The following is a 25,346-nucleotide window of genomic DNA, read 5'->3' on the forward strand; positions in this document are numbered from 1 at the left end:
TTTCCCATATAACTATTTTTTGGAAAAAATAAATAAGTAACACTAAAGTAGATCACACACACTGAGATAATATGCCACTTTTTCTGATATCAAAGTACGATAAAGCTCAGCTTATTATCAACCATGACAGTGATACGAATCAAAGTGTAAAACAAGGTCAAGACACACTGACCAACATAGCTAACTACAGCATGACTTAAAAGTGTTTGTGTAGATACTAAGGTACAAGTTGTCTTTCTGCTCTAGATTTGGGAGATTAAAGCACTACTTCATCTATTCATTTTTAAACAAAGCTCAATGCCCTGAAATAACAAGACTGTACTGTTCCATCAAGAGAAACACATCAGCCAGACTTTACGAAGAACCCCTACTGGCCGAATTCCAACCTAACTAACAATGTTTTAAGTACAATAAAATATAATGAGGACTGGTTTTAGTCATTAATTGTCAAGATACACTGTTCACAAGTATAATTAAGCTCCACTTTTACAAGCAACTAAACAGAAGTTTGAGCATTATGATTTTCTTTGCATGGAGGGGTAGGTAGTATTGAACTGAGGAGTGGCAGATGTATCTGATGACTCGTTCACTTGCTACACACTAAACCAGCATGTAAAGTAGATTCTTGTTTTTGTTATATAGGCTATATAAAAGAAGAGAACTAATACATTACAACTATTTAAACTCCAAATGGCTTTCTTATGTCTTAATATAAAAAAGAATTTAAAGGGATCATGAATGTGCCATCTTTTTTAAAAAAACATCATTGGAGAAGATAACCCACAACTTTCTTAAGGTCTTTATTTCTGAAGACCTATCAGTTTCCTACAACCAAAAATATACGTACTTGGTGTAATGAGGGCAGGATATTTTAATTAAAGTCAGTATTCCAAGTAAAACTTGTTATATAACCAGCAGCAACACCACACTCTGTAACTGCTTGTCCTCCCCTAGTGCAGTGGAGACTAATTACTTGCCCCTGTTTTGAAAGCCTAGCATAGTAAAAAGTCTATTTCAATGCATATCTGTGTTTTCTCTAAACACCACTTTGGTATAACTGTAACTGTTGTAACCCAAGTGCCTTCAAAAGAATTTAATCTGATACATTATATATATAAACTGTACAAACAGTTCAAACAGGCTGCCAAAGGTAACATATATTAAAAGGAATTAATAGCCTGAAAAAAATTCACTCCACAAACAGCATTACAATTGATGCTGCTTTGCTAGTTATTCTAAAGGGACATGGTACTAAAATGTAAAAGTTCCATACTTAACAGATTCTCACCTAATAAACTTGTTTAGATACAACTAAAGCCTACAGTTTTTAAAGAAAAAAAAAAGGATTAATTTTTAGAGACAACTTGTTATTTTACAGAATTCTTAGCAATTCAATTTAGATGTAGCAATCCTAGTCCCATACACTGGTTACAGTGGTTTCAGAGCCTGTAAAATTTAAAATGAGTGCTCTTAGACTATTTTACAGGTAAAGTCAACTGTGTTTAGAAGGAGTCTGAAGGGGAAGAATATAATAAACACATCAACTAAATGTACAACGACTCTTACAAAAAAGGTAATTACTTTCTGTAATAATTGCTTTAATTCATTTATCTTATCTGATACATCTACCAATATTATATATTTTCTTCCACCTTCTTAACAGAGGAATAAAAAAAGCACAGCAAGAGCATGAATCATTTTAATGAACTGGTTTAAAAACACCCAACAATTTTAGGTTATTTTTAATCCAGTTATAAATGCAGCTCCCCCATCTCCTTCCCTAGAGCTGCAACAGCCATAAGGGTGGGAGTGGGAAGAAAACTGCACCAAGGGTCAAGAATAAGAAACCAGAAATTACTTAAGTCAGCTTTACTGCTGCAAAACAAGAAGTTATCAAAACAAAAATTCCTGTAACTACTAGGAGTCTCGCTAGTAAAATGAAACAACAAAAATTCAATGAGTTGTCAAGTGAATTTCCCTAGAATCTAAATTACACTTTGAAAATCTTGATGTACCTTCAGATAGGGAACATGAAGAAATATGGGAGTTCCAAAATCTTTACTGCTATTCTAAAATGGCAGAAGATTTAAGACTGATTATTTCAAAAATAATTTTATTGTAATTCCATGTAACACTGTCCTCATAAAGCTATTATAAGCTCTACCTAAAGGATATGCAAAGATCATGCCTGGAGTCATCCTTTAAACACATTTAAAATCCATTCCATAAATAAATTCTTACTGCAAAAGGACTAATAATCTTTCATTTGAGAATGGAATAGCTACAATGTTTCTAAATTCTCATTTTTGTAAGAGAAAATCATGGCAAAATCCATACATTCAACAAGGAAGAACAACACGCTCTCCCCACATATTTCTTACTTCTAATGGATTTTTAAAACAGCAGTAAAACATTGCTAAACAGAGTCTGGTTAATGGAAGCAAAATGGTACAGACATCCCTTCCTATGAATCAGCACATACAACGCATTTTTCAAACACAAAAAGAGATCCAGCAGACAGAATACTTGAAAAACACAACCCAAGACTATTTCCAGACGTGCCACCTTGCAGTACGGCAATGGGCAGCATGGCTTTTTATGCTTCATCTCCCCTTTCCATAACATGCAGAGCTCCCTACCAGCCTTTTCAAAGTCATCCCACACCTAAAGCATTCACCTTTGATTAATGGCTAGTATCTGCAGCCTTTTTTTACTTTTTAGAGAATGCATACACTGTAATGAAGAAGGATGAAAAGTTAAAAATGAGCCATGCAGCTCACACTGAAGAGGTCAAATCACTAAATACAAGGCAATCTACTTAAAAACAAAAAAGAAAAAAAAAAAAAAGCAGCACCATCTTTCAGCTGGATTGATTTATCTGTATGTAATTTAATGTCAGAGGAACCACTATGCTTGATATCCTACAGAGAATTTAGGGGGTTTAGATGAATTATCTGCAGGAGCCTTTTCTTTATCTCACTGACATCACAGCAGCTCCAACAGAATCATGTGAAACACTTGGCTGACATCATATTCTGTTTAAAGGACCTCTGAGGATAAATGATGAACACAACATAGCACCACTGCAGCCACTGCAAAACCTGAGTCTGCACATAACACAGGACCTGAAACATCTGAAAGCAAATCTCAAGTCGTAATTTTTCTTCCTAAAAAAATTTAAGCATTCAGTAAAATAAAACAGCAAACCAATTCCAAATAAACTCAGTAACATTAAGCTTTTATCCTTGTGACTATGACTTGTTATAGAAATATTGCTCTAAAAAACACTGCAGTCAGTCTATTTTGAAAACCTAAGATATCACAGTGGTAGTACTTTAACTGTTAATTCTTCAACTAGTATTGTTAAAGAGATCAAAACTACAAAACTAAGGTCTAACTCCGTAAGAGTTCATCTAAGTTACATCAATCAATCAATTACTGTCATGAAGATTACAAACATGCAAGTTTTTGCAGAAGGCAGCTGAAGCATTTACACATGCTATGATTTTGCAACATGTATTTATATGTCAGAATGTTAATTCTTAAAACATGTTGTAATTTCACTATAAGCTATTGATTTGGTGAAGTCATTTTCATGAATACTTAACTGAATTATAGAATATCTCTAGTTACCCTTTAATTTTCCATTGAAATAATTTTCAAGTGCCCAGTTTAAGAAATACTCATACACAGAACAGTCAAAAAAACCCCCCATAAAACAGGGTTTTCTCTTCATATGATGTTTATAGTACCCAAGGGTGCTGTAATTGCTGGTGCCAACCTGAGCAAATCTGAGTACTTAATTTGTGTCTAAAATTAAATGAAGCTGGGGGGAGGTTTGCTTTTTGGGCTGGGGGGCAGTTTTTTGGTTGCTGTTTGGGTTTTTGCCTTTTGGACGGCTTGTTGTCACTTAATTTTGGGGGGTTTTTTTCCTAAAACAATGCATCTTCCTGACCATCAGATTTTCACACATGCAGCACACATGAACCGTATGAACAGAGCCTGGTCTAAAGAGACACTGAAGAAACACTTGATTCACTTCTCTGCACACAGGCTGAACTAGGCACTGGTACTGCTGACATATCACACTGCACAACAGTGTTTTTTCGCTTTCTAAACAGAGAAACTCTCCTTATAAAATGGCACCAAAAGCCAACTTAAATTAATCTCTGATATTTGAATAAAATTCTCCAATAAATAAAGCTACTGTGCAGGTAGAACCTGTCAGCAGAATGTGAATTTACATGGATGTCTTGTTAAAATTCCCCATCAGATAGATGAATAAGCCCACTTTTATAAAGTTAAATGGTAAACTAAATTTACAAAAAGCATGAAAGAACAAGTGTATCAAGTCAGTAAATTCACTCCTGCCTCAGTTTATGCCAGCATCATAACAGAAACACTACTCAAATGTTCGCAAGATCAAAGGATGAACAGGCACTCTGCAAATCTGTTGCTTCTGACTCAAGCTAAACGTAGACAGAAACTACTGCCACAGGAGTAAGACTTGTCACCACTGTCACGTTAAAGTAATCAGGTCAGAAGTGCTCTCTTCCCACTAGAGGGAGACCAATGACTGCAAAAGCATCTTTTGCAAGCTCTGCTCTCTACAAAAGCACAAAAACAGTGTTCACAAAATTGAATGGCTGCAGAGTATCAGAGGAATGACCAACGAAAAGACACACAATGACTGCTGCACGTTTCTCTTCTTCAGCACAGTAATATTGAATCTTAAAACAGCAGGCAAGTGCCACAGACCTTACACACAGTTTAAGCATACACAAAACAGCGAACACAAAGACTAAAAAGTATTCCTTCTTGTTATGTACAAAGCTGTATACATTTTATATTCCTAATGTCTAAGATAGAGATTAAAAATATTTCTATTATTGTTTTCTAAATAAAAACATACTAAGCTTTTGTTCCATTTCCTTTTTAAAAAGTTTGTTTCCTTCAATTTTTTAAAAAGCAAAATATATTCAGATAAAAGCAGCATACTAATGTTATTCAACACACTGATTATGTACCAGTTTACAAAAGCAAACCAAAGGAAAAGTTGAAATATTACAAGCAACCTGAAACAGTTCTGGTAATCATGTATAATGTGTCTTCTTCTTAAGCAAAATAATCATAGTGTGCAGCTACATCATTATTTTAACAGTGTTCTATTTCTAGAGTTGCAAGGTGTATATACAGCATGATCCTAAATAAAAGTAGGCTACCAGGGAACATCACCCTAGTAAAAACATATTAACTTGGAAACACTAACAGAAGGTTGTAAGAAGAAGATGTGACATTTCTGAAACATTTCCAGTAATTTCACATTTACTCTGAATTCCCACACAGAGTAGTAACAGATTAAGTTAAATCTTCACACTCAGTAAGAACTATTTTAATGTCATCTGGGGGAAAAAAAAAAAGTAGGAACAGTTTAACTGACATGAAAACTGCTGCAAAGGAATACTATGTTTTCCTCTAACTGAAAATATAGCCCTTTTCAGAAGACTAAAGAGAGTGTTCATGCTGGGGCAGGAAAAGGAAAGGCCACTTACGCCCTCTCTAAACTGATCTTGTCAGAACATACTGCATTAAGCAGGCCTTAGATAAGAGGAAAAGATCAACCTAAAAGAAATACAGACTGAATTTGTCCCTCATCTTACAATATCTCAAGCTTTGGAAGGGTGCGGTTATTAACACAACTTAATGGTAATAAACCATAAGTACACACTAAAAAAGTGGGGCTGGAGAGAGTGTTCCTTGTGAGAGCAAACACCAACTAATGCCAAGCTGTTTGTCTTGCAAATATTTTTTTTTTCTGTGATGCTGGCAACGACAACAAGAGAAAATGTTGTCCGCAGAATCATTCGTATGTTGAATACAAATTGATAAAGCACTAAAAAATTAACCAAATCTAAAAACCCAAAAGCCTTTAGGGACAAGTAGTGACTCAGAGTAGAGTAACGTGTTACAAGAAGATGTATTTCAAGAACTCTAATAGCACATTATGACTTTATGTCTTGAGTGCATTTATTCCTCCTACCTTTGGTAGGAAATGACATGGCTACCTTGTAAGAAGGCAACACAAAACTGTTTATCTCTTGAACAGCAAGGGCACCTTTGCAAACCAAAATCAGTAGTCTGCTGTGGCCATTAATTTCAAGTGCCACAAACACCTATTTTTAAAACTCAAAAAAATGGGAATCTTTTCAATACTTGAAAACATGCATAGAGCCCAACAGTCAAGCTTCAAGGAGCACTGATTGTATTACACCTGAATAGATTCTTTAATCCTTTTCTTAAAAGACTGATCTACTTTTAGCTTATCTCTTCCTAATATTTTCCCTAACCACTTACAAAACACCCCAACTAGACAAAAAGCGCACTGAGAAAACAATAGTTCCACTGCCCAAAATTCTCTTAAGTGTAACTAGGTGTGAAGAGAGGTCATTTAATCAAGAGTAGGAGGGAAGCACTAATTAGGATATAGCTGTGGCATTGTCGTGTCAACAATTATCCTGTCTATTTCAAGAAAGCAATGCTTCTACAGAAGCATTTCTCAATGATCCAAACTACTTCTGAGCTATTTCTGAAAATAAAGGACTGATAAAAATCCATACCAAAAAGAAGAAAGTAGTCTAAAGGCATATGAATAAAAGAGGATTTTTTAAGAGAACTGGTTTTTAAGGAATGATTTTCGTATTAGGAACTTGGAGCTTCTCCACCTTCTATTTGTTATACTGCACCACAGCAAAGTAACTTATGAACTACAACCCCTAACCACACTATCCCCATTCTGTTCAATTACAAAAATACAATGTAGCTTAACAATGGATTTGATCGAAAGACAAAACACAAGAGCTCAGATAACCATATTATTTTCTCTGAAGAAACTAAGGTTTTTCAAAATTAGGTAAAGTGACGAGTATTATGTATGCAGGGGTTCATAACTCCAGGGCTCCCTTATCACAATACATATGTAATAAGCAAACATTAGTTGCCAAGAGCTCTGCACTCAATTAGAATTGAATACATGTGTCTGTAACAGACACATCCACTTCCTTAGCACGTGCAATTACTGCTTTTTAAACACAGTGCTTTGTACTACTATGGGTTTTTTGAGAGCTTTTTGCACAAGCAGAAATATATTGTGCACTTCCTGATGGAAGTACTTGCAAAAACAAACAAAAAGAAAAGTATGCTGTTAAGAGATTGCACACAGGTTCAACGTAACTTTACTTTGAACAGAAATAGATTTCTATTATAGCTGTCTTAAACTACAAAGGTAATGATATCTAGTATATACAATAATTATATTTTCTTATACGGGCTATTTTGTTTTATTAATTGTTGTTCATTAGTCCAATATGCTCTAAAGTATACTAGAAGATTTTGAAAATAGAATTCCAAATAGTTAAACCTTTTCCTAATTAAAGATTTTTAAAAATACAAATTTTAAATTCATGAATTCCATTTTTTACCTATTTATGCATTCAAAGTTTGTAGCGCATAACTAAAAATTCACATGCATATGAAAAAAAGAGAACTAGAAATAAAAGAAGAAAATAAAAAGCCCCCATAATACTTAGTTAAAACAACCACTCAAAGGCAAAAAACCCGTAAGCCAAGCCATAACAACCTGGCTCACACTAAGTACCTGTGAAGGTTCTGCTGTTACAGAAAATACAAATACATTCTGATTACTTATCACTTCAAAGATTATCCCCTGTAGTCTTATATAAAAACATCCAAGTTAATGCATTGCTTATGTTTATTGCCACTAACAACTATTCACATCCCACAAAGTGCACCAGATTATTTGGCGGCTGTGTTCAGGAGCTGTTTGGTAAGATTCGTTTTAGAGGTCAGTTGGGGAGGGTGTGTTTTGTGGGGCTGTTTTGTTTGGATTTTTGGCTTTGGTTGATGCTTTATTTTTTAAACAAGCCACAAGAAAAATAAAACCTAGGTACTGAAATCCAACTGAGTGCTGCGTCACTGCTGCTCAGGAATCTTTCAATCAATCCATTAACATACTGTATGTATTCCCAGCAAACATAAATTACATAATCCTGCAACCCACTGTTGTATTTCGTGTACTGGGGTGGGGAGGCAAGGAGAGCAAGTCATCTTTAAGACTGGAGAGCCACATGTAAAGCATTGCTTATTAAAATTTCTGATGATTAAAAAGTTAACATACTGCACCTGATTTAGTAGATGCTCACTTAATTTTCAGGAATAACAACCAATTTATATTCTGCTTATACACATAAACAAATGAATACTTTTTCAGCTCAGCAGATATGTTTCTTTTTTTAAAAAAGTGAAAAACAGAGAACAGGACATAAAAGATGTAAAATAAGAGAGCATCCAAGTCTCCGTCTTTTGTCTATTGGAGAAAAAAAATAATTGCATAAGTTAGAAAACTTCCACAGTATTTTAGCCAGGTGAAGATCTGCATCAGCCTCAGATCAGACATCTATTTGTAGCTAAGTACAAGTGAGAAGTTTGTCACGCTGCATTAGCTCTTCATGGAAATACAAGGCCAAAGGAGAACAACAGTAACAGAGAAAAAAAAGAGAGAAAAAACCCACAAAATAAACCCAAACATTCCTGAAATTAAATTCTATTTGCTAAATTCTGGTATCTTAGAGGCAAAAACTATTTTGGATTAGAGAAGTTCACTCTAAAACGTGAGAAAGTACCGAGACATTTTTGTTCTTATACTGTCTAACTGTATCCTTGCTCAACAGCAGTCAAAATTCCATTTCACGAATTGTTCTAAGATGGAATTGTAAAGTTAACATGGGTTGGAACTGACAGTTTGCTTTCAAACATTTTTTTAAAATAAGAGCCTCAAATGACAATGAAAAGTATCTGTGCAGCTCATTCAGATTTATCCACCGAACTTATGATCTGCTAATCCATGAAATGTGAATTTATATTCTTCTCTCATTGATTTGTACTAGTTCTCCCAAGCACTTTAAATTAAAATAATTCTTTAATAGGAAAATCTTTTTTCTCAATAAGATCTATCCTTTCTTTCTTCCTTAGCCAACACTAGTCCATTTCACCCACTGTTCAAAAGTACACTACAAAGCACTAACATTTTCAAGTTCCCTTCACAAATTCCTTTTAAAGATGTATGACACAGGACTGTTGACATGTACATACTAGTACCTAGAAATAGTCTATTAACTGCTGTCCGCAGCTAAATTATATAGGTTTCATTACTTCAAATTTGTCCATGTCACCACCTCCCTCCCACATGTTTTTAATCTTCTCCTAAAAGCTGGGGTTTTTTAAAAAGCAGCAGCTTAAAAATAGATTAGATCCAACTTTTTGGTGCCAATTCTATAGTATTAGATTTCCTCCTTACCACACACAGAACTCCAAATTAAGCTGGCTTTGGTTTAGGCTACATTTACATTTTTGCTATTAATGAACACTTTAAACTGATTTTTAGGTTTATGCTTCTTTTCCCTTTGAATGGTGAGACATTTCGAGAGAAGTCAGTTTTACTTTTCAGTCCTTGGCAGGAAGTACTCTCTGTTAAGTCTTGATCTTTGCTTTTCATACCAAAAACTTTTATAATTTTCAACAGCTTGTGTTCTATGCAGTTATTCCCTAATGGGAGCTTTTTCTGAAAAGCCTTCCTCCATTTTAAATTAATGTAAGCAAACTTTAAATTATCAACTACTTTCCACTATGAATTCCACAGTTAAATGTCAAACATCTGGAAACAGTTGTCATCGATTATCTTACCAAGCCTGGTACCAAAAGCCTTAAATATTTTAGCCATTTTACGACATAAAAGGAATAGTGGCAGGAGGTTAATAGGAACTGACCTATTCTAGTGTAAATGTCTATCTAACTGCTGAGGGGGTTTGATAGCTGATTTTCACACAGTTTGACTGGTCCTTGAAAAAGCAGTATTACAGACATTATGAGTCAGCTTTAATCAGTTAAACAACTAACCTTTTGCTCTGTTTGCAGTTGTTCACATCTCTGCTTTTCATGGTTAAGTTCTTTTTCCAGTTGTTCAACTTGATCTCTGAGTTGTGTCGTTTCCTTTTCCAGAACAGAAGTTACCTTTAATAGCTCTTCTTTTTCTTTTATTATTTTTTCAATTTTAAACTGGGGGGGGAGGGGGGGGAAGTAAAAAAAAAAAAAAGAAAATTAAAAAAAAGGGGTTTGGTAATTTTTATCCCCTTCATTCTAATCAAACAAGTGGGTAACAGATTACTCCAGTTTTCCCTGGCTAGGTTATTACAGTTTTCCCCTTATTCCCAAATTTCTAAAGTTTAATTGCTTTAACCACATAGTACCAGACTACCATAAGATAGCATGCTTTGCAGTGTCCTGATTTATCCTCAAGTTTTCCTTCCTTAAATGAAGTGCCTTTACTGTTCCCAAGTGACAGCAACTGTGGAAGAGCTAATTCTGATGATGGCAGCTTGGTGAAAAAATGACAGCTGAGTGTAGAGACACACACTCTCTCTAAAGCAGTATTTTGAGGAATTTCTTGAGAAAAATGAATACACACACACACCCCGCCTCCAACACCTGAAAAGCCCTGAAACATGACCTGTGCCCTTTCAAGACTTTAACGGGGCTTATAAAAAAGATGCACAAACTATTTAGTAGGACCTGTAGTAAAAGAACAAGGGGTGAAGGTTTTAAACTGAAAGAGGATAGATTCAGATCAGATGTAAGAAAGAAACTTTCATGATGACGGTGGTGAAACTCTAGAAAGGGTTGTCCAGAGAGGTGGTAGATGCATCACCCTTGGAAAAGTTGAAGGTCAGGCTGCATGGGGTTGTGAGCAACCTGATCTAGTTGAAGATGTCCCTGCTCACTGCAGCGGGTTGGAGTAGGTGACCTTATATGGTTCCTTCCAACCCAAACCATTCTACAGTTCTATAAACCAAGAACATAAAAAATACTTGAGAACTTCTTTAATTTTAGTACTATGAATACATATCTGAAAAGCAAAAATACCCAGATGTATCTCTGTACTAAGTCTCTTATCCCTAAATTTTGAAAACCATAAATCAAATACATGCATGTATGTGCCTAGATGCAACTGACAAGATAAGATGTCTGATGGCAAGGTAAGGGAACCGTACCGAGCAATTTTCCAAGAAGAAACTCAAACAAAAGTTAGTTTGGGTTCCCTTTTTGTTTGTTTGGGTTTAAATAGTGTTCAGCCTACAAACAGCAACAAGCAAATGTAAAACACCTTGACTCTGGACATAAGCACAGAAGTCTAACCACATCTCTCTAGCAAAGAGCACAACGCATAGAAAACTGCTTTAAATAAAACAAGACCGACTGTAATATACTTAGGCATCTGCAGCTATTCAGCTCAGTCTCCAGGGCTCTTAACTTGGGCACAAATAAAAGTATACTGGTTCCATAACTCTTTTTCCTTACAGGAACCACCATTTCACACAAAGGGTATCTTCCCCCCCTCCAGTTAGTTGGGGACTACAGATGTGAGAGATGGGCAATATCTACGTCTTACATTTCCCAGTCCATGCTTATTGCTATACATTTTTAAATATTGATTTAACCTGCAAATTTTCTGAACTTCAACCAAATACTACAGAACAAGCAAGAAATATATACATTACACAGACACATGTAGGCTTTTCCTCCTAGTTTTTTCTTCAGTATCTGTGATCGTATGTATATAGTATAAAGAAAATAGCATTTTAAGAATTTTTGTATCAAACCTCAAGAAGTCCGGCTTTTGTGGTCACCACTAACATATCAGAGTTTCCTTCATCCTCCATAGTGAGCAATTCTTCAACAGGAGAAGAGGTACGAAACTGGAAAGGTGTGCTTGCTCCACGGATTTCTCCTTTGTAAGTCACGTAACAGAACTGATAAAATTCTCCGTCATCATTTGGTAGGTAATATCCTGTCAAAATAAATTCATATTTGAAGAAACATTCTACACAAGCTTACAAGTCTCCATTTGTAGACAGATTACCACACCATGTTTGACTCACAGATTTCAGGCTCATTGCCTCAGTAAGGCATAGATGTATCATCAAAACAGCAAAAAGAAAAGTCACCCTATTTAGTAATCTTCATCCCCCAGCAATTTCTACTAGTATTTAAGACAAAGACTAAACAGTGTTGGGCAATAGCTGCTGTTCATACACTTATGAAACAGGATCATTAGCAATCACATGCCATGAAGTTCATCATGACCACATTATCGTGTGACTGCTGTACAGTCACAGAACAGAAAGTAAGTGATCTTTTGGCCTTGAAATACCTACACAACCAATTACAACAGACAAAGACAGAATAATATGCAATGACAAGACACCTGCAACTTTACCAGGTACCATTTGCACATAGGTTTTGCTGTTGTTCTTGTTGTTTAGGGGCAGGGGTTTGTGGGACAAACACAATTTATTTTTGCTATTTTCAAATGCCGAAGCACAGAAATGCTCTGAATGGATGACACCAGCTGAAAGGGAAGAGCATGGAGTTTAATAAAGAGTTTATTTTTTAAAATTGAAAAAAATTCTTCTAGACTTTACAAGTAAGAATAAATCCTCTTCCTGGAAGATATGTAACAGTGCATTGTGCAAGCAAATTATTTGAGAAGAACTTCTGTGTGACTATCCAATTGAACTGTTGCCCACTACAGCTTCAAGCCTCTTGCATGACCCAGAATTACACAGTAAGATTTATGAATGTTAAACAATCATTTCCAGAACTACAGAGATTTTTACCTTTATTAGTAAATTCAAGATCCATGCCTTACCCAGTTGAATGATAAGAAAGCCAGCCAGTTTTATTCTGAATACTTATTTTCAGATACTGTAGCCAGCCTGAGGATGATACTAATATAATAAATCCTCACCCAGTGTTCAGTCCAACAGGTGATGTCACCCATTTCAGTTCTTTTTTCACCACAATTCAATCTTCTCCCTTTCTAACTTTATCATTAACTTTTCACCAACTTTTATTCCATATTCCTGGAAGTCCTTTCCCAGTACTCCTAGCTACTTTTCCTAGAAATTGTAAAACATTACATTTGCTGTATAGACAGCACTTGTATCAAGAACTTCATGTTTCCATTAGTCTTACACTTTATTAACAGTCACTCAGGGAATAGTATCTGAACCTCAAAACATCAGGATTCATGCTTTTGGGCCTGGCTACACTTCCCTATATAGCACTGTAGTTCAGTTTACCTGATTCAGTGCTTAAGTAAGATGAAACTATGCAGAAATAAATGCAGAACAATCTACATTGCTGCTTCAGCGTGTTTTCATATTGGTTCAGACAACCTGATTTTAAAACTACTGAAAGTCTTTTTTCTTGTATCTAACATGAACTGGAGAAACAGATTTCTGATTATTTTCTTCCAGCACACCTACTTGATCCTTAAAAACAAAAACAACACATTTAATGTGCTGCACAACATTTACTATTTAGCTCAGATAATTAAGCTCCTGTAAGCTCTACTGATCTCAGCAGCATTAAAATATCTTGCCAAACACAACTGGGAGACTGTCTGAATGGAGATTCAATCTGGCAGCTCTATAAAAGTGGAGATCTGTCAGGATGGAATGTAACAGATGGGCAGAGTTACTCGGTCTCTTCGTGTGCGGTAAAATTTCTACATACAAAGGACTGATAATGGCATAAAGAGTCCTACTTTTCTAGATCACTTTTCATTTCAGTCCAACCCAACTGCATTCATTCAGTGAACTTTGGTAACTGTAAAAGAAACTAATGATTTCCTTCCAGTTTCTACAGAGCACACACACTTTTCAATCAACTTCAAGGTTATAAAATGGTTATCAGGTTATCAGACCATGTGGACATGGTCACCATCGAAAGCAGCAGAATAAAAAGAGACCTGGCAAAAGAGAAAGAACTGAACTCATCAAAGCTATCACTATTTGCAGCTTTAATAAGACAACAAGCTAATACAGTCATCATTTCAGGACTTCATTTTTTTTAATATGCTTTAAGACTAAGGCCAAGTACAGGAAGTAAAAAAGAAGATAAGATGGTACATAAAATTCTGTTTGTAAGCAGAAAAGCATTCATTTAGTGGAGGTGCTCTTTTCAAGTGAAATTTTAAATGTGTGTTATGTCCTGTGGCAACAACTTCTGCATGTTGACTGTGTCATAAAAGTACCATCTCTACCTCCATTTTGAACTTGTCACTTGGTAGCTTACATCAATGGCTCCTATTTACTTCTATATATAGAATGGATATTAATCCACTCATGCCATGGGTAGCTGTTTTTAGAGGCATCAGTCACTTCACATTATTTCCCTTTCCCAGCCTGAAAAACCTGGCAGAAGGAAGTTTGGAAGGTCATTTAGTCCAGTTTCCCACACAAGAGACTGTTGTCAACACCTGCCTGAGACTACTGTGGCTGTGTCTAAACAACTGTATGGAATTCTCATTCTTCCAAACCAAGGATTCCTGTTCAAGAGCTGCACTACTCCCTCTCAGTAAAAATGTTCTTCCTAATGTCAGACATAAACCTGCCAGGTCACAACCCACAGCCATGGTCCCTTTTTCTATTTAATGAGTGTGGCTCTCATCTTTATAATTCCACACCCCTAAAGAGAAGCTATTTCTTAATTTTGATCTTCTTTGTTGCACTTTACTAGACCGGTTTTGAGATTGCAAAGGGGAGGGAGAGGATATGACCCGCACACAGTGTTGAAAATGCAATTATACTATACACTTGTACAGTGGTGTAACATTTTCTGGTTTGTTCTTTATTCTTTCCTTAAAAGCTTCAGACATTTCCATCAATTCCTTGCAGCAAAAGGTCCCACGCAACTCTATGACTATTCTGAACCCTCACAAAACTATTATCTACACTATTTATTCTTTGACAAGAATCTCTTCACATTAATAATGTCTGAAGTCCAGAGACTAAAGACTATGTAAAGACACAATGCAGTAAGAGATGCCAAAAAGCCTACTGATGATTAAACAAAGTCATTTTCAGTATTTTAATTGTTTCCAGCAGAGCTTCTCTATCAGTCATGAATATTTGCCATTACTATGTAAAAAACATACTAAGTTACATACTTTCCTTTACAATTTCCTTGATATCTAAAATAAGACTAAACTTCCCACGGTGAAATGTTGAAAATTCTCCTCCAATTTATCTTTTTAAAACTCTAGTACTGTCATACAATGCTCGGCACTTTAAGTATTTTAAAAGCTGTGTAGGCTGGAAAATACAGATAGATACTCCTGCCTTATACTCACCTTGAAAAGTCAGCACACAGTTAACAGTTGATCCTTCCACATAATTTTCTGGCATAGGTGACCAAAGAAACGTGTAATAATCTCTTGCAGTACTCCAACCAACCTAAAATTAAATAAACCACAACAAAAAAAGAATGAAAGAGAAAACATTAAACAGAAGAATATGATATACACAGTTAAGATATCATGGTCTGGCCTTTACAACATACTATAACATGCATATATCTGCTTCAATATGCAATAAAAAGATACTTAACAATGTTTACAAATCAGGAATATTTTAACAAGCATGTCAAAGATTTAGCATTAATTTTATTAAGCTTGTTACCTAAGGCAATAAATGGGTCTAAGGCAATAAAAGGGTCTATATAAAGTGAAACACCAGACAGTTTTCACTGCATGTTAAACTACTATTTGGTACATTAATTTTTTTTCTATAAAGATACACATTTCTATATTAAAAATACAAAAAGATTAATTCTTGATTTTATAGTGGGATTTTCTTAGTGTAGGTTCTGCCATTGTTGACTCTTTTGTGTCCACAGTCCAGCTGGTTCATCAGAAAACAAAAGGGGGGGGGGGAGGAGGGGGGGAAGCTTTCTATGCTACTGTAAACATCACAATTGACATTAGAATTTTTTTGACAACTTCTGCAATGCGAAGACCAGCATTTCACTGGAATGCTAATTCTCTCATACATACACACTATGTCTGCAAAGAAAAAAAACAGATCTGCATGAAAACCTAACTCAGCTAAGTCAGCACAGTCTTCCTGCTACCTTCAATAAACATCTGCTTTCAGAGTTTTCCTAAGAGTGCAGTTCTGTACAGTAGTGAGCCACTGGCACAGGTTGCTCAGAGAAGCTGTGGAGGCCCCATCTCTGGGAGTGTTCAAGATCAGGCTGGATGGAGCTCTGAGCAACCAAGTCTAGTGAGAGGGGTCCCTGCCCTTGGCAAGAGGGTTGAAACTACACGTTGTTCTTTAACATCACTTCCAACCCAGACCATTCTATGAGCCTATGATTCTACCCTCTGAAGATGTATATTCCAATAGGCTTAAAATACATGCAACTAAACCAGAAAGCCAAAGCAACTACGTCAAAGCAGTGGATATTAATAGCATAATGGTGGAGGAAAAGAAGAAATACATTTGATTTATGCCACTGATGAAAAAAAAATACCAAAAGCCAGGTGTCATACAGTTTATCAGTGACTGGGTATACGACAGGGAAGAATTAAGAAATAGAAAGGGAATAAATTGTTTCCCAATTTTTATCAGGTAAGACATATTTCAAGAGGAAGAAGAAAAAACAAATACCCACACACAAAAACCACACAACAACCAAGAAAAGATTAAGTTAGTAATCATGATTTTCATTGTTTCAATAGACAACACTTCCAAACTCCAAGTCTCAAAGTTCTCCTTTATAAAGAATACATTGCAGTAGTGTATTTTAAAGGCATTAATCGCTGGGTTTTGAAAGGAATTTAAAAAAAGGAAAATATGTTTAGATAGGCAAAGGCAAAGAGAACATCAGAGGTGAAAGTAATTCAATAGCAAAACAACAATTATGTATGTATAGAGGCATACATTTCACGTATGTAAATTAATACATAGCATTAATTAAAAAAATTCTGAATAGATTATTCCATAGATGTCCATTCACTTCTTCACTTATATATTAAGAAGTATGGAAAAACTAATGTCAAAGATAATAAAGCCTTTTTTATATTCTTAAAAAACGCAGATTAACAAACTTGAAACCAGATGAAATTCTCATTTTCAGTCGCTTCTGTAAGGCAACCAGCATTAAAGACAAGCAGTGCAGGTGTTCAACACATCCACTAGAATGGAATCACCTACTGCATCTTAGACCTATTCTTAGCAAAAAAGATTTCTAGGGTATTTCCTATCAAGCAGCTTTTAAAGATGTCAATGAAATGAGATTTCCCGGAGTTGTTATTCCCACACTTAAATATCTCAGAAATAACAAGGAAAACTCTTCCAGTAACTTGGACGTGGTAAAAGGAATTTTTTCTCGATAAAAGTTCACAGGAAAAACATTTTGCAAATTTTCACATTAGTCATGTCTTCAAATCCAACTCAGATGTTACTTCCCCTTTTTTTTCTGAACTTGCTTTTACTTCAGAAAAGAGAAGCATATACCATTACATGGTCCCCTAAACTGAAGCACACAGCTTTCTAAACGTAGTTCTTAGTGAGTGAAAAGTCAGCATCTTTTTCGTTTCAGAAAAGAAACTAAATTATCATGTCCAGAACAAATACTGTATAGAACTGAAATAATCTTTTCATCTTACTCCAGTTTTCATTTCTGTTAAAAACCAAAATATGCACACAATGCTTCTGATGCTGTTTTCCTGACTAAGATAACATTGTTCCTTCTGATAATTAACACTGGAAACTGTAGAGAAAAAACAAACTCCAGTGAACATAAACACGAAAATGGTCCCTGTAGGAGATCAAATCCATTTCTGATGCAGTTTATTCCAGGAATTCTTTTTTTCTTAGATATCACATGTTCATTTGTAAATTTAGTGATTTATCTGAAACAAAAAGTTATTTTTATCAATAACCTACCTGTAGCAGTAATCGACAAAAGGATTTTTTGAGGTCATTTCAAACTTTAGCCATGCTGATACAAACAAAAAGAGTAATTATGTAGAAAACAAACAGCTCTCCTGGTCTGTTTCTCAGCAGGTACTGTATTTTAAGTATAACTCTAATCTATGGACTGCTGGTAAGGAGAGAACTGTGACACGTCAGCAGCTAGCAGGAAACACCCTGGGAAGTTTACCCCACAAGTATTTTCTGTAACAATTCCCCACATTTCTGGTCATCCATCATCTGTTTCCCCTGGCAAGACTCCCTGTCTTACACTCTTATGATCATGACAATTCCGTTCTTTCTTAATGGGCACATGCAAGTTATCAGCAGGTGTGGATTGCCCAACAGCTCTTGTCACAGCACAGAATTTCAGAAAATGAGGGTTTTCCCTGCTACAGGTTCCACATGTCAAAATGTGACAATGCACAGAAGGAAGTATGAACAAATCTCATCTTCCTGAATACACTTTAAAAGGAGAAGGTGAGTATTCTGCAGCAAAGCAAGTTAGCTCATTAACATTTTTCATCATCCTTCCTACATAACACTAAATATCATTAAATTCCACTGTGTTATTTCTTAGATGGTAGAAACAAGGAGCAAAGCCACATAATGATAACTTGAGAATAAAATAAAGCCAAATTTAAGTAATCCGTGGTTTAGGCGTAGGATGCAGATCATTAAAAAAAAAAAAAATCTGTTTTTTTATCAACAGGTTTTAATAAACTTTTACTTTAGTACTTTATGTCTTTCGTCAACATTCTCTTTAGTAAGCCTAGTATGGAATACACAGTGGTTCCAAACTACAAAATACTGTACTATATATATACTATGCACATATACATAGTGATAAGCTTCTCTACAGCAACGATTATATGATCACAGATATAAGACTATAGCACACAGTGGATGGCTCAGCAACGATTTCAATGTGATCTTTGACATAGATTTCTTTCAGCTCAGAAAGAAAACCAATAGTTGTCTAAAGACAGGGCTAAAACTGTATGGATAAAATTTAACAGCACTTAAAGGAAAGTAAATAAAAATTGAGATAAACTAAAACCAGTGGCAAAAGCTACAAAGGAAATCAACAAAATATGAAAAATATGAAGAGAAGATGGGAATAGTCACCAGCAGCCCCACAGTGAGTTTACGTGGTAAGTAAAACCCTGTAGCTTCGGAAGCAAAACAAACAGCATCCTCAGCAACATCAGGCGTATTAGTTTGGAAAAATAGTTTCATTTTTAATTACAGGAACCAGAAAAGCTAGACTATTTGTCTTACTGCTGATCATACCAACAAAACCTGCTACAAATAATATGGACTCTCTTCCAGTTAGTCTCTGAAAGGGAAGAGGAGTCCAGATTCCCCACAAGAACCCATTCTATGTGAACACCTTACCTGTACTACACTGACAGGAGGAAAATGGCTATTTAAATCATCAGGCCTCTAAGAACAAGAGTCTGACCATTTCAACTGCCAAAGCAGCTGATATGACTAACACTGACCATCTCTTTTCATGAAAACATTATAGAAAACAAACAAATGCTTGTAAGAAAGATTAGAAACTTTCATTTCTTCATTTGAAATTCAAAACTATGACAAAAAGCCATTGAGAGAAAATATGTCCATTATAAAAATATATTTAAAATCAAGTCTTCAATTATACTGTATCATTTTTTATTTCCTTCATTTACCAAGCAGGTTCTAAAAATTTATGAAAATTATGAAAATTTACGAAGCTGCAAGCATATTTATTTACATTCATAATTAGAACTTAATAGCTGTTAAAAGATGCTAACAAGGAGAAAGTGTGGAAACCTACACTTAATTTCTGTTGAACACTCATGTGAAGTTAACAGTTCTATTTTGGTATGAAGAATACATTCTTATGTATCAAAATGTGAAAGCAAAGTTAAAGTTAACTTCACATCAGCTGGAAAAAAAACAAAAAACCCCCCAACACAACCAAAAAAAGTCAGCTACAACCATGAAACCAAGTTCCAGTCAAAGTGCTAAAGCTGATGCACAACAGTACTTTCTTACTATCAGAAATCTAAAATAAATGAGAAATTTCCATAGGACATACTGGGAAACTTTCTCTGAGCCAGGAAGAGCACAGTAGCCACAGTTTATTAGTTCAACTTAAAAACCTGGCATGGGCCATGGCAAACATTACAGCACCCCAACCCACATTCAAGCACACCAACATTGCAAATTACAGAACTCCAACACAAAACCTTCTGAAGGTCAGAGGAGGAAAATGAAGAATGACCTGTCAAACTACACTTGTGAAGCCTGAACTCAGGTTCATCTTCTGACCAGCACAGTAGCCATCTGTGCTGACTGTGCTGACACCATTACTTTTTAAGAAATTAATTGAAACCTCTGAAAACATTTTGCTCGGAGTTCAAAACTCAAAAAAATTGAAGCATTCTTATTTCTCAGTCCAAAGTGCACGTAAGACTTTGATGATGCAACTTTCTGAACCCAACAGAAAGAAAAAAATCCATTTTATAACTGCATTAGACATAAAGTATCTGCTAACCTGCTATTCAACACATTCTTCTATATTCTCTGCATTTAATTCTCTCAAACTCCACTCTGAAATACATTTTTAAGTTAGATAGCTGTGCATAAATGCAAACATTCTTGCTTTCCTTCCCGAAGTTAACCAAGAGATTAACAATCCAGAAATCAAATTGTATTTTCACCTTCTCAGCTCATGTTTTTATACCAAAATATGACTACATATCATTTATCCCACAAAAAATGTCATATCCAGATTAGATTATTATGTACAAACAATGTATAACCAAAATCTCATTTTATTTAATTTTTCCTCTATAAAATGGAAAGCTTTAATAGGTCATTACAGAGTAATCCACTCATGATATGCCTATTTCCTACTTTGGAGCAAAAAGGCTTATTTCAGTTTAGGACATCATAAACACTTTTCAGCCATATAAACCAACTCAGTAGCCACAGTGGAAAAGCTGAAGCCTGGTAAAGGCTAAGAGTCCAGCACCAAGTACTTTGCAATTTGGCTGCGCAAGCAGGGACAACTCAGCTGTCCCATAATACTCACCCTAGACAGGTTTTCCGTCTACTAATAAATAGACATGTAATCATCACAGAAGTTTTTTGTCTTCTATGCTGCCCCACAGATGTAAGCCCATTTCTTACTGCAGTGTCATACAGTGAGATTAGCTTTCCCATATTTACATTTCACCCACAGTATGTTTCAGCAAAATACCTTGAAGAAAATTTGCCAAATAGAAAAATAAGTGGGGGGATGAGGGAGGGAGCCTGAACAGGGAGTGCCTGTCTGTATAGCAATAATGAGTTATCCAACCTGAGGGAAAATAATAACCATTTTATTTCACTGTATCTCCTCCAATTCTCATCTCATTCATCTTACACAGAATGTAAGCTTTTCTAAGGCAAAAGCTCTACCTTACAACTGCACAGTGCTGTCAGTGTAAAAATTATTTCCAAATTTGTTTTCATTTCTTGAGTTTCAGAATATAAGATTTTTCTGATTTTCCATTTTGTTAAATTTCTTTCCTTTTACAATCCCTCAGTAAAGTCAGTCAATTCAATCTCGAGACAAAGTGCCTTAAAGAAAGACCACCAGCATGGGAAGCTCACTTGGCATTTTGTTCCCTGGCATCAGAAAGCTGTTACACAGCTGAAAGAATAGCAGTGTTCATTCTGCTGCATTAACAGTGCCTGACCCATCTGCAACATCAGCAAGCCAAAGAAGCAAACCCAGGAGAACACTCGTTTAGCTGAACCAACTTGGGCATAATCAGTGGGCCTTTGCTGTAGATACCGAATTACAACCCAATTTAAAAAAAAAAAAAAAAAAACACAAAAAACCAACCACAAAATTTATCACAGTAAAAATTATGCCCTTTTCTAATTTAAAAGGTAAATTACATAGCTGAGAAAGAAATCTGGCAAAGCACCGTAAGTACTGCAAGAAGACAACATGCTACCTCTGAAAGAAGCAAAATTACAGATGGTAGATAAGGTTCTGGATGTATGTTATACAGTTTAATTACTACTGACAACAGTAAGTCAGTAGCCTTTCCATGTTCCCCATGGTAAGAGACATTTACTTTGCCCCAAACCACAGACAGCACAGGTGTCTAAGCAAAACACCACTGAAACCAGTATCATAGGAAGTGATTTCTCTAAGCAGGTTTGGTTTGGGCCATAACCCTGAGTTAAAGTAAGGTTACTTGAAAGTCACAGCAATGCCTGTGCTACTGTAGCACATAATCTACAACAGGCAGCTACAAACACTAAGTTCTTCTAAAACAACTAACAGGAAAATGAAAACATCTGGGTGCAGTGAAGCTCATACCAGCCAAAATTACTGAGAGTTAACACTGACACACCATTGATGCAATGTACTTTTGAACACAGCAAATAATGGTATCTAGATAGCAGTTCTGAAAGAATAAAACTGTACAAAAAATTTCAGAACATGGACATAAGGAAAAGTACTTATTCAAGTATATGGTAGCAACATTCAGGCATAGACACTTCAAAACAAGTAAACAAAGTCAAACCTTGGGGGTTTTAGTATGTCTGTGATCACCTCATACCACATGCAACCTTGACTTACCTCAAGCCAAGACGCTTAAGCCTTCACCTCAGACATTACCTTGCTACTCATGCTGGGATTAAAATCAGTTATACAACAGGAGCCCTAAGGTTGAGACATTCTTGGGTAGAAGATGGTTGCAAAGTACTCTAGATTCTTTATGAAAAGCTGTAATCTCAAAATGTTCTCCCAGTCCCAGACCTGAAGAAGTCCATCTCTGCTGAATGTTGCAAAACACGTACATTAACTTGGACTATTGCAAACTTATGGTATTTGTTGCAGTATCAAGGTACTATGAGGATCCTAAGTTATGATCGTCTCTTATTGGTTGTATTTCTACCTCATAGTTCAGAGCAATGTGTCAAAATGATGTTGACAGAGTGCCTAGACCATAGGATCAACTTCCTCTATTAGGTATATGTCAAAATAAATATAGAAACAATGTGAATTCCCTAAAAGTAAACCTGTTACATACGTAAATTACTGTCCAAAGAAACGGATGACAGATCAAAGATGAACAAAGCTCCTGTTTACTTTAGGAGATAAGCATGAAAATGTATTAAAAAAGAGCAAGCGGGGTTTAAGTGAACTATTTCCTCGCTACCACATCTCATGAGAACTATCAATTAGCAAAATCTTTTATTTCAAAATTATTACCAGCTACTGACTACTTCGTTATGCCAATTCTACAACCTACCGCACCGAGAAGTTTTCGAAAATTAATGATACTTGGAATAAAATGGTAAGATTTCTTGTCAAAGGTAACATCACATAAACCCAGATTATCCTTCTCTTCATCTCATAAAGAAAATAATGCTTCCAGGGACCTTCTTTTTTAAGCCAAGTCTTATTTACTTTCCAAAGAAAGTAAACCAGAAACCAACAGAATCACTCTAATTCACAGATATAGCAATTCTCAAAAACATTCTGAATTCCAGTAATTCTTTTCCCAACTATTTTAACAACAGGACATACTGCCCACTGCACATTCCTGTATCTATCATGGCCAGCTGTGCAGTGATGATATCATGCCAGAAGAATGGTATTTCTATATGCATGTGGCAAATACATCCAGATGGTGTGTTGTACTTCAGAATGTAATCTGTATATATGCAAGTAATTGTTGCTTAAGTTATCAATCTACAACAAAATCAGGATATTGAAATGACTCACACAAGATGTACTGTTATTTACAGTCCAAAGGAGACTAAATAACCCAGAGTACTATACAAAGGTATATCTAAACTGCCTTAAACACAAACACCAAGTCGTTTCTTAAATACAATATTAAACTGTGTTACAAAAGTTTTTGACCACACATCAAACTTAATTCTGAGATCTGCTATAAATAAGGACATTGAAAAGACAGAAATTAAGTTGCATGTAAATACAGGTACTGCACTGATGCACAAAAAGTACCTCAGGCTTGGCCTTGTAAATACTGAGTAGTCCCTCTGAGCAAGAGGTACTTTTTGTGTTCAAATAAGTTACTAAGATCTTCCCAATTCTGGTTATTCAGTTTTTCCATATGTAAGGTTACCAGAATGTCAGCTCACCCTTTTTAAGGTGTGGATATTAAAAATGTTGAAATTAAGAAAGTATTTCCTTTTCTTCTCTAGGGATACCCTGAGACAGCTAGTATCAAAGCATGTCTACAACTTGTCAATATCCTAGAGGAAGGGTAAAGAAGATTACTTAGAAAATTATTATCAACTAGAACTGAGGAACAGAAAAGTTTTGATGGAATAGTTAATTAATGACACAGCAAGACTGAAGTCATTAGTGTAACATATGTAAGACTGATTACCTGCTGATATTGCAGGTCATTCCAGCATGCCTGTCTCAGCTAAATTACATCTTCAGAAATGCACCAAGTATTATGATATACCCCACAAACACCTACACCTTTAACACTACTCTCTTGATGCAATGTATCTTTATAATGCCCATAAAAGCCCTTCCTCGTGCCTTTGAGATGTAGAGAATCTGCCTCTCTTGTATACTGAACATCTGACAGCCCTGTTTGCAGACATATGCTCCAGAGAGGCAGGCGCTGCCTCCTAGAAACCAAGCAAGTTTTCCAAACACTTCTGCAAATCTGGCCTTTTCGTATTAATAATGCAAAAAATATCACTCGGCCATATGATTACTTTATTTTACAGTCATGAGATGTAGAGTTCCCTACCGGAAATTAGGACTACCTACAGACAGGCCAGTTTTGCAACCAGATGCAGTGCACACACTAGTTACTTTTCCTCATTTCAAAGGTTTAGGTTTGGGTTACACTAAAGGCCTCTGCAGATTCTGATTAACCAGAGATGAGCAGAAACAAATAAAGAGGTCTTGGATCACTCTAGGAATACAGCTCTCCTGTGAAATCAAGGCTGGTAATCAAGGATGGTAAGTCTTCTCACCTTTGACTCCACACTAGGAACCATCAGGTTACGCTGCACAGAAACCGTCAGAAGAGGGAAAGCTGATCTCAAATTCTAGTTCTCGTAAAACTGCATGAACAGGAACTCAGGCTCAGGATGTCCATGCCAAATACTAGACCAGTACTTATCTGAAAAAATGCCTTTTTTTTTTTTTTCTTGGTAACACACAAGGATGTAACAGATCAAGATCTTTTAGCACTTGATTACAGATGACTCTCCAGAATATCATAAAAGCAAAAAAACACATAGCAGCAATGACAGACAACAGATTTGTAAGACTGAGTCAAAACCTGTGTTTGAGTCCTCTCCTGTAGGGGACAAGTAAGAAAAAAAACACAAAACTAATAAAAGATGCATATGCAAAACTTCTGCTCTAAAGCATAGTATCTTCATTATTGTACTTCC

General features: G+C 35.7%; 1 protein-coding gene across 5 annotated transcripts in view; it reads right to left on the bottom strand.

Annotated features, from left to right (window-relative positions):
- Positions 1–25,346, bottom strand: part of TAX1BP1 (Tax1 binding protein 1) — a 55,989-nt gene that overhangs the window by 24,086 nt on the left and 6,557 nt on the right. For all 5 annotated transcript variants that reach the window (XM_039548998.1, XM_039548999.1, XM_039549001.1 and 2 more), the window contains 3 exons: positions 15,269–15,371; positions 11,733–11,920; positions 9,973–10,131 (listed from right to left, as the gene is read on the bottom strand). In XM_039548998.1, coding sequence (XP_039404932.1) covers positions 9,973–10,131; positions 11,733–11,920; positions 15,269–15,371 — 450 coding nt within the window. The remainder of the gene's footprint in view (positions 1–9,972; positions 10,132–11,732; positions 11,921–15,268; positions 15,372–25,346) is intronic.

The sequence above is a fragment of the Corvus cornix genome, chromosome 2 (genome assembly GCF_000738735.6).
Source record: "Corvus cornix cornix isolate S_Up_H32 chromosome 2, ASM73873v5, whole genome shotgun sequence".
In the NCBI taxonomy this organism is placed as follows: Eukaryota; Metazoa; Chordata; class Aves; order Passeriformes; family Corvidae; genus Corvus; species Corvus cornix.